Below are 12932 nucleotides of genomic sequence, written 5' to 3'. Positions count from 1 at the left end.
GGTCTGGTCGCTACAGACTTTTGGTTAGATCCGTCAACATCGAAACTCATAATGTTGGGTATTGGATTGCTCCGGGCTGGCAATGGTGCTTTCCATTGCTGGTGGAACCCTACGTTCCCCTCTGTTAGTGGTTTGGACTTTCTGTTGTTGTTGTGCTCTCTCGGCGACTTTTGAGTTTGCCTCGTGTTGTTTTTGCTAGGGTTGCCTTGTTGGTGCTTACAATATAACATGTGCTGCTCCACCCAATAACGTATTCCTTTGGTTTTTTTAGGGTTATTTCTTTCGTTGTTGATCTTTGTGTTGGGTTGTAAATATGTATGGGGTGTTCACCTGTTTTCCTGATGTGTTGCCCTTCAGCTGTGTGGTTTCTCGGTTCGATTTTCCTTGTAGATTGGATCAATTTTTGGTCTTAGGTTTTCCTTGTAGATTGGATCAAAGTTTGGGTCTTATGATAACGATGGATTTATTTCGCATCAATGATTCGGTACATTCGGCATTGTTGAATTCGCGTCACTCAATGCAGGCAACCGGTTATCTTCTACTGTATCAGATAAACGAAAAATATCTGAACCTATGATGAGATGTCAATGGTATTTCGATAGAGATACACAAGAAACTGTTGGCTGGCGTCGAACAAATGATTGCTTTCAGGCATAAATTGGTAAAACTTTCAGTCTGTACAGATTGCAGGTAGCAAAATACCAAGTAAAATATAGCAGAAACCAAGAATAAAATCTAACTTTGTGTTGGTTAATGGAAGATTGCCGTAACCCCTCTATGTCCTTGAGATCAACAACAAATCTCAGCTAAACTACGGCGACATAAGAAATGAAGAACTATCTTGTTGATACCCGACACGCACACCCTTCCGGTTCTATGGAGTCAGCCGAATGAGCTACCACCTCACCACCAGCACACCACTTTGACGACAACAGAACTAGCAGAAGAACACCCTTGCACTGTCCATCAGTATCCTCGGAGTTTCTTGGCAACTGCTGTCAACACCCTGTCGCCGATGAAGGCGCGCAAGAATCGGATGAACTGATCCTTCTTCATCTGCCCTTTCTGCAGCACAAAGGAAATCGTAGTTGAGTACACTTTGTCTGTGCTTCAGTGCTTGCAGTATCACAAATTACTTGTCCATGAGATGTAAATACGAACTAGGCACAATCCCGTTAATCAAATGCAGCAGCTGTGCCGATCGGCCGTCGAAATGAATGTGAAGGACTAGGACTCGGCGAGGAACACCAATTTACCTTGAAGCGATTGTAGGTCCCCTGTAATGTCTGCAGCTTGGACGATGGCACGAACCGCTGGATCTCTGCTAGAAGCGTCGGAAACATGTCACGGGCCACCGGCGAAGGCTTCTTTAGCTGGGAGGTCGCTTCCGATGATCCTGAAACCCAAAAATTTCAACGAGCAATGACATGAGATCCAAGCACATCTGGGAGCAACTGCAGCACCAATTCAGACAGGGCGCTCACGAACCTTGCATCTGACGGAGGCTGGGGCACTTGAAGCTGACGACGTACTCTGGGAGGATCCTCGTGTTCATGTCCTTGCTCCAAACAACGTACCACTGGGGATTCTGCATGTTGTCGACGGCGCTGTCGTAATTGTCACTGCTGGGGTGGAGCTGGGAGGACCCGGCTGGGATGGCCTCTGGCCGGCCCATCAGAACACGGCACAGCACGATGTGCGCCTCGCCGTTCACATCTGCATTTGCTAGCATTGCGCTGCACAAAAATGATTTCATACTCGTTAGTTTATTTATGTACAGTACAGAACATTCAGAACATATTTCATCATCCGGACTCTAGCTAGCAGGAAACATGATTTAATTTTGCTCATATTCCTCCCTTCCACAAACCATTACCTACTGCATTCATAGATAAACTAATACTGTCGTTTATGCAAGCTTGTTTCCCCCCTAATTTTTGAGCAAGGAGTATGAATCAAGATATATAGAAACCAAAGGCTAAAATAACATGGAATCAATTGATGTGGTGACGTCTACGGATATAAACGAGCAGCCTAGGAGAACAAATAGAACAAAGGAATATTTTGTAGTACAAGTTATTTCATGATTTAGTACAAGTTATTTCATGATTTAAAACTAGAAGTCAATTCTCAATTAAAAAACTACGTAGAAGTGTCGGTATGAACACAAAAATTTCTCGAGAGATGCGGAAATATGAATGCAATTTGCAACAAATCCCGAATTGGTAACTGTGTCTGATAAATTATGCTTAAGCTATGTGCCTATGTTCATGCTTGCCATCGATCAAGAATTCAAGATTCAAAACCACAAATTCAGGACTCCGAACTGACCTGGCGAAAGGAGACTGAGGCGGCGAGAGGTGGACGCCGTCGCCGTGCGCGCGATGGCCGAGGACGCGGCTGTTCGTCCTGCCGAACCCGTGCTCCACCGCCGCGGCCACGTCCGCCGACGGCGCGCCGTACCACGCGAACTTGGCATTGCCCCCGTCGGCGCCGCGCGCAGCGGCCAGGAGCTGTCCCTGCTGCTGGAACGCCCTGCACCGAGGACCCTGCGCGACCTTGTGCACCGCCGTGATCGCCACGCCGCCGCCCACCCGGGGGGCAATCCCGCTGAGGAAGAGCTTCTTGACAACCTGGTAGAACTTGTCCGTCTCCACCAGCCTCACCGCCCTGCCCCAAGTCCCGCGGGCCGCCTTGCCGACCCTGCCGGACTCCACCGTGTCGCTGCTCTCGTCGGACCCCTCCTCCACCCCGGACGACGCCCGGTCCTCCAGCTCAGGCTCGCCCCTCTTCCTCTTCCGCCCGCTGTCCGGCACTGGGAAGAAGCAGGCCCCGCGGTCGTCAATCCAGCCCATGGCGACCTCCTGGGCGGTGCCAGCGTCGATGCGCACCATCCGCAAGAAGTCGAACAGGAACTCCCTGCCGCCATAGGCAGCCTCAGCGACCACCCTCCCGTCCAGGAACGACCGGCGCAGAGGCACAGCGGCCTCGCCCTCGACATCAGCCCACGCGCCGTCCTCGAAGCAGAGGAACCTGACGGGCGCGCCGCTCCGCCTGAACTCCCGCCAGCCGCGGAGCAGCGGGGACGGGCCAGCGCTGCCGACGCCGCCGAAAGCGACGGCCGGGCGGGGGATCGCCTGCTTGACATCGCCGGAGAAGTCCATCGCCGCCTGATCCCGATCTGTGGAGACGCTACCTACGCTTCACCGTCGATGATGCGTGCGCGGAGGCGGTCTAAGTGGAGTTGGGGCCGGAGGCGGGGCTGGAATATATAAGAAGCGGGGGAGTGGGACGGCGGGCGGGTCGGTCTCGTGAGGCGCACGTCGGCGGGGACGTCGGTTTTTGTATTCTGCCGCGGCCTTTTAGTTTAGTTTTGAGACGGCTCGCCCGATCGCGCGGTTTCTTCTTTCTGGAAAAAAAAATCTTTTCTTCGGATGGCGGTTTTGCCCCTGCCCCGAGGTGACTTGGTGGAGAAGTCTAGACGGGTCTAGTTTGGCCCATAACCGTTCTCCTAATCCACACTTGCCTCGTTTCCCTTTTTCAACTACTACTTGCTTGAATTGGAAGTTTTTGTTTTTTGAGGAAACTTGGTTGGGAAGTATAGTACTACTGTACTACAGTAAGCATCGAATTGGGCAGATATGCAAAGGAAGTGCAATCTTTTTTCTCACAAGTATAATAAATTACGAAGTCACCCTTTTCACTTTTGTTTTGAAAATCTAGATCTATTATCAAAGTTGATCGAACTTACAAAGCACCTCAAAAATAACAAAAATTACATCGAGATTCTGGAACCATCTAACAATCACTACTACTGTTAGAACGAGGCGCCGACCCTCATATAATGTGGTGTCTCCAGAGATTAAAAAAAATCATGTCAAAAAATCAAAGATATCTGTCGCGTTCCCAGTTTTTAGTTTCTCCGTAGGCGCTGGAGGCTCGTGATGGAGACGTTCAATTCCTCCGTTTCACCACAGTTGTTTTCCGCCCATGTACGAAAGCGGAAGGCAGTTGTGCCGAATTTGCCCTTCGCCCCACCCCTCAGTTCCTTGCGCGGCAGGTTCATCAGCACGCACGAAACGGACGGCGCGTCGCTTTCACTCCGACAGCTGCTCACACTGTACTGTATTCCTAATCGGTTTTTCCCTCTTTCTTGGCGCTTAAGACGCTCCCTCCCTCCACCACGCTCACGCTCACGCTCTTCCTCTTCTTCTTGACAAGCAAGTAGCCCGAGGGGCTTCCCTTTGGGCCCCACCCGTCAGCCCGGCCCGGCCCAACGCTGACCTTCCGCGCTGTGGCGTTGACCGGCTCGATCGTCACGGCACACCTTTTTCTTCGGCCTGTAACTCGTGGGCTGTCTCGTTCGTAGTATCTCGGCTCGTGTATTGTGTGTGTTGGTTGGGATGGTGGACTTCGAATTGGCAACGGGTGCTGCGTGGCGGTCAAGTTAGTCCCAGCCGGGCAACGTCAGTAGCGTGCTGCCCTTGCGAAGCGCATGCACGCACGTGACCTGACCTGACCAACCTGCCGCCGGTGCTCGGGTTCCTTTTCCCCTCTCCCCGCAGGGATCCCGGCCGGGCTCTCTCGCTGGGCCTGACCACTTCTCGAAATGTCTGGCTCACCTTGCACGCAACATTTTTCTGCAGGCCATTGATGCTGGCTCTCTCTCTCTCTCTCTTCCGTGTGAACTCCTGCAGCCTTCTCTCAAAAGAAAAGAAAATACTCCTCCTGCAGCTTAATTAGGCCTCAAGTTTTCGCGCTGTCTATTGCAAAATATCTGCAAGAGGATGCGTATTTTTGTTTGTTTATAATATTTTTTTTTCATTGCTGGTCGAGATTTCTTGCAGCGATGGGCATTGCATTGTAGGCGCTGACAGCTGCCCTGGTTCTCCAGGTTCAGTTACGAAATTGTCTTTGTGTGTCCCCCCTCCCTTGCTTATCTTCTGGCTTGGTGAATGGTGAGCATGTGCCTACGTGTACATAAGCCTACCGGACATCATCGGCCGGATCGATTCCCCTTCATACATTTCTCCCTGTGTTTACGGAAAATCTTTTACTATTTATTTTTCTTTATTTGTAAAGGCCGAAGATCATCTATCCCCCTATATAGTGTGTGAATAACTTTAAAAGATGGTCACTGAATGAAGCCAATCCAACGGTGCAGAGATGGCAAATCTGAGTACTACTATCCGTTGGATATCATCTACATTTCACCAAAATTTGCCACATGTATAATTTAGAAGATTTCATGGTTGAATTTAAGCATAATACACAAATCTCAAAACACAAGCACTTATTCTTTGTTCTAGAATCTTCCGTATTATAATTGCCCAATTTTTTAAATGAATTGCCATTATTTATTTTTACTTTATACTTTACAACGCACAACTCCATGAATCTTCAAACAGATTAGTTTTTCAATAAGAACTAATTGATTTTGAATGAGATGAACTATAAGAATTAAACGAATATCTAAATCATGCGTATACTCAAAATTTACATGCTATAATGTGATATTTATTCATAATTTGATTGTCAAATCTCATGCGTGCAATGCACATGTACCATACTAGTATATTAAGTAGAACAAACCCTTAAAACACTATTACAAAAACTGAAAAATACATCTAATTTTTTTAGGTGTCAGGGCCTTCTTCCTTCTATATCCATCGTGGTGTACCATATGCAAAGCTCGTTGCTGCCTCTGGCCTTCCCTCTCCGCAGACAACTAGTTCAAAGCCAGAGACTTATAGAAGCAGTTGTATGGAGCGGTCAATGCAGACCACAAGATACCCATGGCTGCGATTTGCATAGCAAATTGCCGCTCCGGAGAAGATAACACCGGACAGGGCTTGTAGAACATTCGAGGTATGTCTAGACGGAACCAAAAAGCACAAATCCTTTTTCAGGGGGAAGGTGGGCGGGCTTTGGATCTATTCATCATCAATCATGACGGTATAACAAACACCAGAAATAATAAAAATTATATCTAGATGCGTAGACTATCTAGCGATGACTACAAGCATTGAAGCGAGCCGAAGGTGCGCCATCGTCATCACCCCTTCCTCGTCAGAGCCGGGCAAAACTTGTTGTAGTAGACAGTCGGAAAGTCATCATACTAAGACTCCATAGGACCAGCGCGCCAGGACAACAACCAACAAAGGATCCAACCTGAAGACACACCGACATAGACGAATGAAGACCGGATCCATCAAAGACAAGCACCGACCGAATCCCGCGAGATACGTCGGAGACACACCTCCACACACCCTCCGACGATGCTAGGCATACCACCGGGATGTACGTGGGCTAGGCAGGGAAAACTTTACTTCATCTTCAGGGAGCCGTCGTCGTCTCGTCTTCCTGGGCAGAACACAAACCCAAGCAAAACTCAAAGGAACATATAAAAACGGAGCACTTCCGTCGGTGAGGCCGGGATTCACCGAGCCTCCATGGCCTTAAAGACACAGGAGACAAGGAAAATCGGCAGCCGCACCGACGAGAGGTAGAAATCCTAGCCGCCTCTTTTATTTGCTTGGAGGAGAGCCAAGGGGTAAGTCACGATCTACCCAATACCCCAATTCTGGAAAACACAAATCTCACATGCTCCTCGACAATGCCGAGACTAACCAACCATCATTGGTTGGAACTAGAGCCGAAGGATCAACACGCCACAACCACGTTGTCTACTCCACTAGATAACGTGACCAAGACAAAACTATAGTCATCGAAGGAGGAGGAAAAGAACCCTAACTATATGAGGGGAGAACTCTTTGATTACTACCACTATATATCAGCTATATGTAATCATACTATAGATTCCCGAGTCAAGAGTTATCATTTTTTTGCTATTTGAGTCTTCTCCTTTCTTATGAAAATAATATTAATATCGAACTTCTCAGTGATGCGATGCAGCCTACCAAACCATATGAACTACTCCCTTCGTTCTCAAATATTTGTCTTTCTAGCATTTCAAATGGATTACAACATACAGATGTATGTAGACATATTTTAGAGCGTAGATTCATTCATTTTGCTTCGTATGTAGTTATTTGTTGAAATCTTTAAAAAGACAAATATTTGAGAACGGAAGGAGTAATATGCAAAACATAATTTTTTGGCGTCACGCAGTCATGCCCTAATCAGCCACCCCAGATGCAAAATACCTCAAAATCTATGCAGTCTACCAAACGCCTCATCAAATATGACTTTTAAAATTTGAAGCATGGGAGCATGTGAGAGGTGTGGTATCACTACGCTGCCGTTTCAGAAATTAAGGTTCCTTTTTTTTTCTGCGAGGAAACTAAGGTTCCTCTTTCACACACGGCTAAATCTAATCGCCATCAGGAGCAGTGCATATGCAGATAACGCATATCAGGACGCAGACAGACCATGACTAGCCCGATGCGTCAGCTACCCTGTCACGCACGGTCCAAATCAGGGCATTAAAACGGTTGATTTCTTCGGTCCCCGGAATTAAGGTCGGCCGTCGGCGACCTGATCCAACATTCAGACAGCTTACTCACAAATCACCATCGCTTGCAGTTGCCCATGCCACTAGAAAAATACAGCCAACCAACTTTTTTTATTGCAGCCATGTAGAGAGACAGGCCGGGTCCGCCGGGGCGGCAGCTGCGTGCGTACGTGGCGCAGACTTAGGGCCTAAGCTAGCTCGCCGATCTACCTGAAGCGCTTCAGGTCGGCCGTGCCCGTGCGTATCTCACAACAGAAAATTATGCCGCCCCTAATTTATTCCCCCGCGGCGACGCATCCGGATAGCGACGCCATGAAACGGGCGGGCGATGCATCACGACGAGGTGATCGTTAGGCCAAATCTACCGCGCGATCTCAAACGTACGTCCGTTTTGTCCTGTTTTTGTTTCTTTGAATAAGGATTTAGAGTCGTGTTCGGGTCTGCTCTGAGATGCGGTGGCTGTGTGCCCACTGGACGGACGCATCCCGGCCGCATCTTCTCCGCGTATTATTTCTTTGCAAGTCCTTAACTTTATTTCATCATTCATTTTTGGTACTCCCTCAGTTCCTAAATATAGGGTGTATAGTTTTTGGCACGAAAATTAAAGAACACACGTGGAGTGAAAATTTCACAAGTTTTGGGCGAGATTACACCTGACTAATTGACATGAAAAAATAGAAGAGTTTGCTTAATATAAGTAAATGTAATCAAATCCTTAAAAAAATTATTCAAACGAGTGGTACAACGCAAGACACCTTATATTTCGAACTTTTTCTAAAAAAATCTATACACCTTATATCAAGGAACGGAGGGAGTACATGAAAAATGCATCATCACATTTTGACTAGTAAAGCAAGGCCAAAGAAAACAAGAACCACAAGAATACATTTTAGAAGATACCCAATTTCCATAACTGCTCCCTTGAGTTGGGTTAGGACCTTCTCGATGCACTCATTGTTGATCTGTGGAGGAGGGTCGATCTGGCATCCTCCTTTCTTCTTCAAGCCAGAAGGCTCGATCTGGCATCCTCCTTTCTTCTTCAAGCCGGAAGTTGATGTTGCTTCCTCCAAACACCTAGTCTCGTGTCTAGCCTCTAATCTAGCATCAAGTGCACTTGTCTCATTTACAGCCTCTATGCTAGCTAAAAATGTACGAACATGTACTAAATTTCGCTCTATCAATATATCGATGTACTCTTCTTTCCAATACCAAAACTTGCATCCGTTCTACACAACAAAATTTGAAATTAGCACAACTAGTTAAATCTAGAGCACAAACCGAAACTAAAAAAAGCGCATACCCCATCGTTTAAGCACTTGATGAACACCCATCCAGGATGTTCCGGCGTTGTAGACACACGGCGCACGACCATTCTTGGGCAGTGGTCGCACTTAATGAGTGGCAACGGTGCGCCGGCGAGTTTTTGGGCAAGCACCGAGCCCGGCCGACCGCCATTCGTGTATCTGCCGGCGGACCATCGACGGTGCAGATCCGAGCGGCTAGAGGAGGAGCCACTGCCTGCATGTGGCCTTGCGGCCCTGCCAGGGCCTTCCGGCGAGGTGCCCGGCCAGTCCATGGCGCGGCCCGGCCTCCCACAGCCGGCCGAGCTCAAGACCGACCAGATCCGCCCCAAAACCGGTCGGCGGGTGCGCAAATCAGATGGCCGTGGTTGGGTAGCTCGGCGGCGCCGAGGGGAAGGGGTTGGGCGAGCTCGCGTCCGAACTGCACGGCTGCAATGGCAGCGGCGGCAGCGACGGGAAGAGTGGGGAAGAGTGGAGGGGGTGCGGCCGGAGGGAGGGAGGGGACAGATAGAAAAAGGCCCGTCTTGTGCCACTGACGGGCGGGCTAGGGAAGGACACGCGCAGACGACCCGCGTGTCCACGTGGTGTTCGTTTCACCCCAAAAGCGGCGCAAACTTGGACCGCGGATGGGTCGAAAGCGGACACAAAACGGACAAAACTCCGTTTGCTCCCACGCGCTGGATCGTCTTTTTTATTTCTTTTACCCCAAATGAACGGGGCTGAATATGATAAGGTCGTGCGGTGGAATTGGCCTTACATAGGCTTTACGCTCGCTAGCCCGTATCCGCATGCTTTTCCGTCGGAATATGCTAGCCCGATCGATGGATCGAGGGCGGAGCTTAGGCTGCTTGACTTTGGTTTTGTTTATTAATTGATGCCAGGTTTCTTTTACTAGAATTGATGCCTGGATGATGACCACCATGCTTAGTTGCTTACTCAGCTTCGGTTCGGGTTCCAAATCTTTTCTGCTTCCTTCGCCCGCTCGCTTTGCTTTGGCTCAAAGCAAAGAACAACGGCCTGCATCTCCGCAGCAGAAAAAGAAACGAGCAACAATCTTTTTCCCACAGGCCCAACACTTCGTACGAAATTTTATTTCCGTCCCCCAGGCACTGGAATTGTTCAATGCTTTCGCCGGCACGAGGGCGTGCTCCGTAATATCCGTAAGACTTAGAGCATCTCCAGCCGTGCTCCCAACAGGCCCTCTTCAGGTGTTTATGTCGCGCCGGCGTCCAAAATTCGGCCCAATCGCGTTCCCAGTAGCCCGTTTTTCGCCGGTTCGGACCGAAACTGGTGCCGGCAGACCCGAGCCGAACCCGGCACGCTGGGGCGCGCTTGGGGCGCCGGCACAAAGCGAAAAGGGGCGTGGGGCCGCTCTGTCGGCGAGTCGAGAGCCTCTTCCCGCCGTTTCTTCCCGCCCTCGCCCCCCGCTTCCCTCCCATTCTCTCCTTTCCTCCTGCCAATCTCCCTCCCGCCGCCATGCCGCCAAAGACCCCCGCGCTGCGACCACCGCAACCGCCTTCGTCGCCCAGCCGAAGCAGAGGAAGCCGAGGGCGCCGCCGTCCAAGCCATCGGGCATGACAAATGCCGAGTGGAGAGCGGAAGTTCAGTGACGGGAGGCTGTCACTGCCGACCGTCGGAACAGGGCAATCGCCAAGAAGGCCCGTGACAACGCGGCGCGTGCCGTTGCGGCTGCGGCGGACCAAGCCGAGGCCGAGGCGACTCACTTGGGGATGATGAATCCACCCGGCGGCCACGCCCAGTACGCACCCTGGAGCCAGCAAAGCGTCAGCTCTCCGTCCGACTTCTCGTCGTCGCTGCAGCCATGGGGATGCACGCCGTCGCCGGGCTATGCCGACGGGGACGCGCATGGTGGGTTCAACCCCAACGTCACCTTTCCCCATGGACACCCGGCCCAGCGCACGCCCTCGTCCGCCTTCACCGGCATGCAGTACCCTCCATACAACTACTCACCGCCGGCTTACGCGTGCTCCGCGACGCCCCATCTCCGCCGTGGCGCGCTGCCCTTCTCACAAGCTTCCACATCGCACCTCGGCAACACCGACGAGACCGACGCCGACATGGATGACATCATCGCGGCAGGCTCGGCCGCGACCGCCGCGTCCCCCGGGTTCGCTACCCCGGACGACACGGTGGATCTCAGCGGCAGCATGGACGGTGAGCTCGACTACGGCGAGGAGGAGCCGGAGGAGGAGGAGGAGGAGGAGGAACCGGCGACTGTTATGGCGAGGAGGCGCAAGAAGAAGAGGGGACGGCCAGGACCGGCGAGCCGCGCATCAAGTGGGCGTCCAAGGAGCAGGAATGCCTCGCCGAAACGTGGAAAGTCGTCTGCCTCGACCCGACCACCGGCACGAATCAGAGCATCGAGACATACTGGGAGCGCATCAAAGCCGAGTTCGAAGAGCGCAAACTCGTCGATCCCTACTTCAAAGGCGTCTACATGCAGCGCGGGGCGAAGGCAATGGCGAACCATTGGGGGCTCATCCAGGCGGTGTGCAACAAATGGCATGGGGTCGTTGAGGAGGTCGCGGCTCGCCCAGAGAGCGGCGCCAACGTGGAGGATCAGGTATGGCACACCGGTCTCCCGCTTCTCTTCGCCGTGTGCGCACCCCAACTGTTTGTTCCTCCGCGCAGCTGGTGCGCATGTTCGCCTTGTATCGCCTAGGCAACTGCGACCAAGAGTTCAAGTACCTCCACGTTTACAAGCGCATTGACAAGTGCGAGAAGTGGGCGGAAGTCCGGCGCACCCTCGACAAGACCAAAGAGACCTACAAGCCGGACGCACCGACGCCGGGCGCGTCAGAGGGGCGGCCAGACGGCAACAAAGGGGCCAAGAAGGCGAAACACGCCGACGCGGCTACCGCGTGAGTGCATGAGTCCATCGAGTATTGCCTCGCCGACGCATAGGCCCGGGCCGTCCTGCGTGAAGAGAAGACCGAGGCGCGGTGGTCGGCGTTGATGACGAGCAGCGCCATCAAGCTCGACCTACTCCGAACCAACGTCGCTGCGAAGAAAAGAAACACCGACCTGACTTTCCTGTTGGGCGGGGCGGACATGTTCCAGAGCAACGACGAGGCGGTCAAGGCGTGGTACTTGGCGGAGCGTGGTCTCATCCTGAACCAGTTGCCGTCGACGGCGCCGCCAACTCCCACGCCCACGCCGACACCGCCGCCAAGCCCGAGCGATGATGCCTCCACGACTCCCCGCGGTACAGAAGCCACGCCGACGCCGCTCAGCACAGAAGAAGCTCCGACCCCGCCAAGCCCGCGCACACTGATTCCATCGACGCCGAAGACCCACCTCGGCGTTTGATGCGCTGCACGCGCGTCCTTTCTTTTTGTACGCCGAACTTTTTATTCGATCGCCGGACTGTGGCCGCATGATCGTCGAATTTATGGCGTCTATTTTGTGAGCGGGAATGACTATGTTTGAATTTGCCGCGGGTTGGGGCGTCTGGGGGCGTGGCCGGGAGCTAGGTCGCCCCAGGGGCCGATCTAGCGCCGATTCACTCCCAAACCGCTCTTTTTCGGTGCCCTGAGGGGCCGAACGGCTGGAGATGCTCTTATAAAGGGGCTTGTTGTAAGAGAGCAAACAAAAGGCGGATTCGAAGGAGCAGAATTAAAGAGGGGAGAAGAAAAATGCGCGGCCCCTTTTCTTTTGGGTTTTCTGCGATGGAAGGGGCTGCTCGCAAGGTCAGAATTCCACCCATTTGACCCTTTTGACGCGTTCCTTTCCGGTTCTTTGGAATTTACGTAGCTTTCTCCCGGCTGTCTACTAGTCCTGCTGCATGCATGCGCGGCCGGGAGCTCAGCATGCATGTCACTAAGCAAAGCGCGCCTCGCTAGCTAGCAGCTACGACGACGTGGTTAAGGGTTTTTTTGCATGCGGAATTCGTTGCATGCGTGTCAAGGTGTCAGCATGCATGGAAGCATTGATCCATCTGCCTCGGCCTAATTGATTTGCTCTCTTTGCTTTTCTTCTTTCTCTCAGTGGAACTGGTGGTGGCAATCGCTGCGTACCTATTTACTACTCCCTCCGTTTCTAAATATAAGTCTTTTTAAAGATTCCATTATAAACTAAGATATGGATCAAAATGAGTAAATCTACATTCTAAAATATGTCCATATACATCTGTATAT

At 51.6% G+C, this 12932-nt stretch overlaps 1 protein-coding gene across 1 annotated transcript; it reads right to left on the bottom strand.

The window, feature by feature from the left end:
* Positions 1 to 624: 624 nt before the first annotated feature.
* Positions 625 to 3353, bottom strand: LOC125552445 (probable inactive poly [ADP-ribose] polymerase SRO2). The gene is made up of 4 exons (XM_048715998.1): positions 2332 to 3353; positions 1489 to 1736; positions 1257 to 1396; positions 625 to 1065 (listed from the first exon to the last, which is right to left on the bottom strand). The coding sequence occupies exons 1-4, from the start codon at positions 3162 to 3164 to the stop codon at positions 967 to 969; spliced, it is 1320 nt and encodes a 439-aa protein (XP_048571955.1). The 5' UTR covers positions 3165 to 3353; the 3' UTR covers positions 625 to 966.
* Positions 3354 to 12932: the final 9579 nt, after the last annotated feature.

This window comes from Triticum urartu, chromosome 4 (genome assembly GCF_003073215.2).
Source record: "Triticum urartu cultivar G1812 chromosome 4, Tu2.1, whole genome shotgun sequence".
NCBI lineage: Eukaryota > Viridiplantae > Streptophyta > Magnoliopsida > Poales > Poaceae > Triticum > Triticum urartu.
The sequence above is the reverse complement of the archived record's forward strand: the minus strand, read 5'-3'. Positions and strand labels throughout refer to the sequence as shown.

Bases quoted from the DNA above. Each gene is read 5' to 3' on its own strand.
- LOC125552445 (XM_048715998.1), bottom strand. From the start codon at position 3,164: ATGGACTTCTCCGGCGATGTCAAGCAGGCGATCCCCCGCCCGGCCGTC. The intron at 1,737-2,331 runs GTCAGTTCGGAG...ATTTTTGTGCAG, and splicing joins CCTCAGTCTCCTTTCGCCAG to CGCAATGCTAGCAAATGCAG. The intron at 1,397-1,488 runs GTTCGTGAGCGC...TTTGGGTTTCAG, and splicing joins CAGCCTCCGTCAGATGCAAG to GATCATCGGAAGCGACCTCC.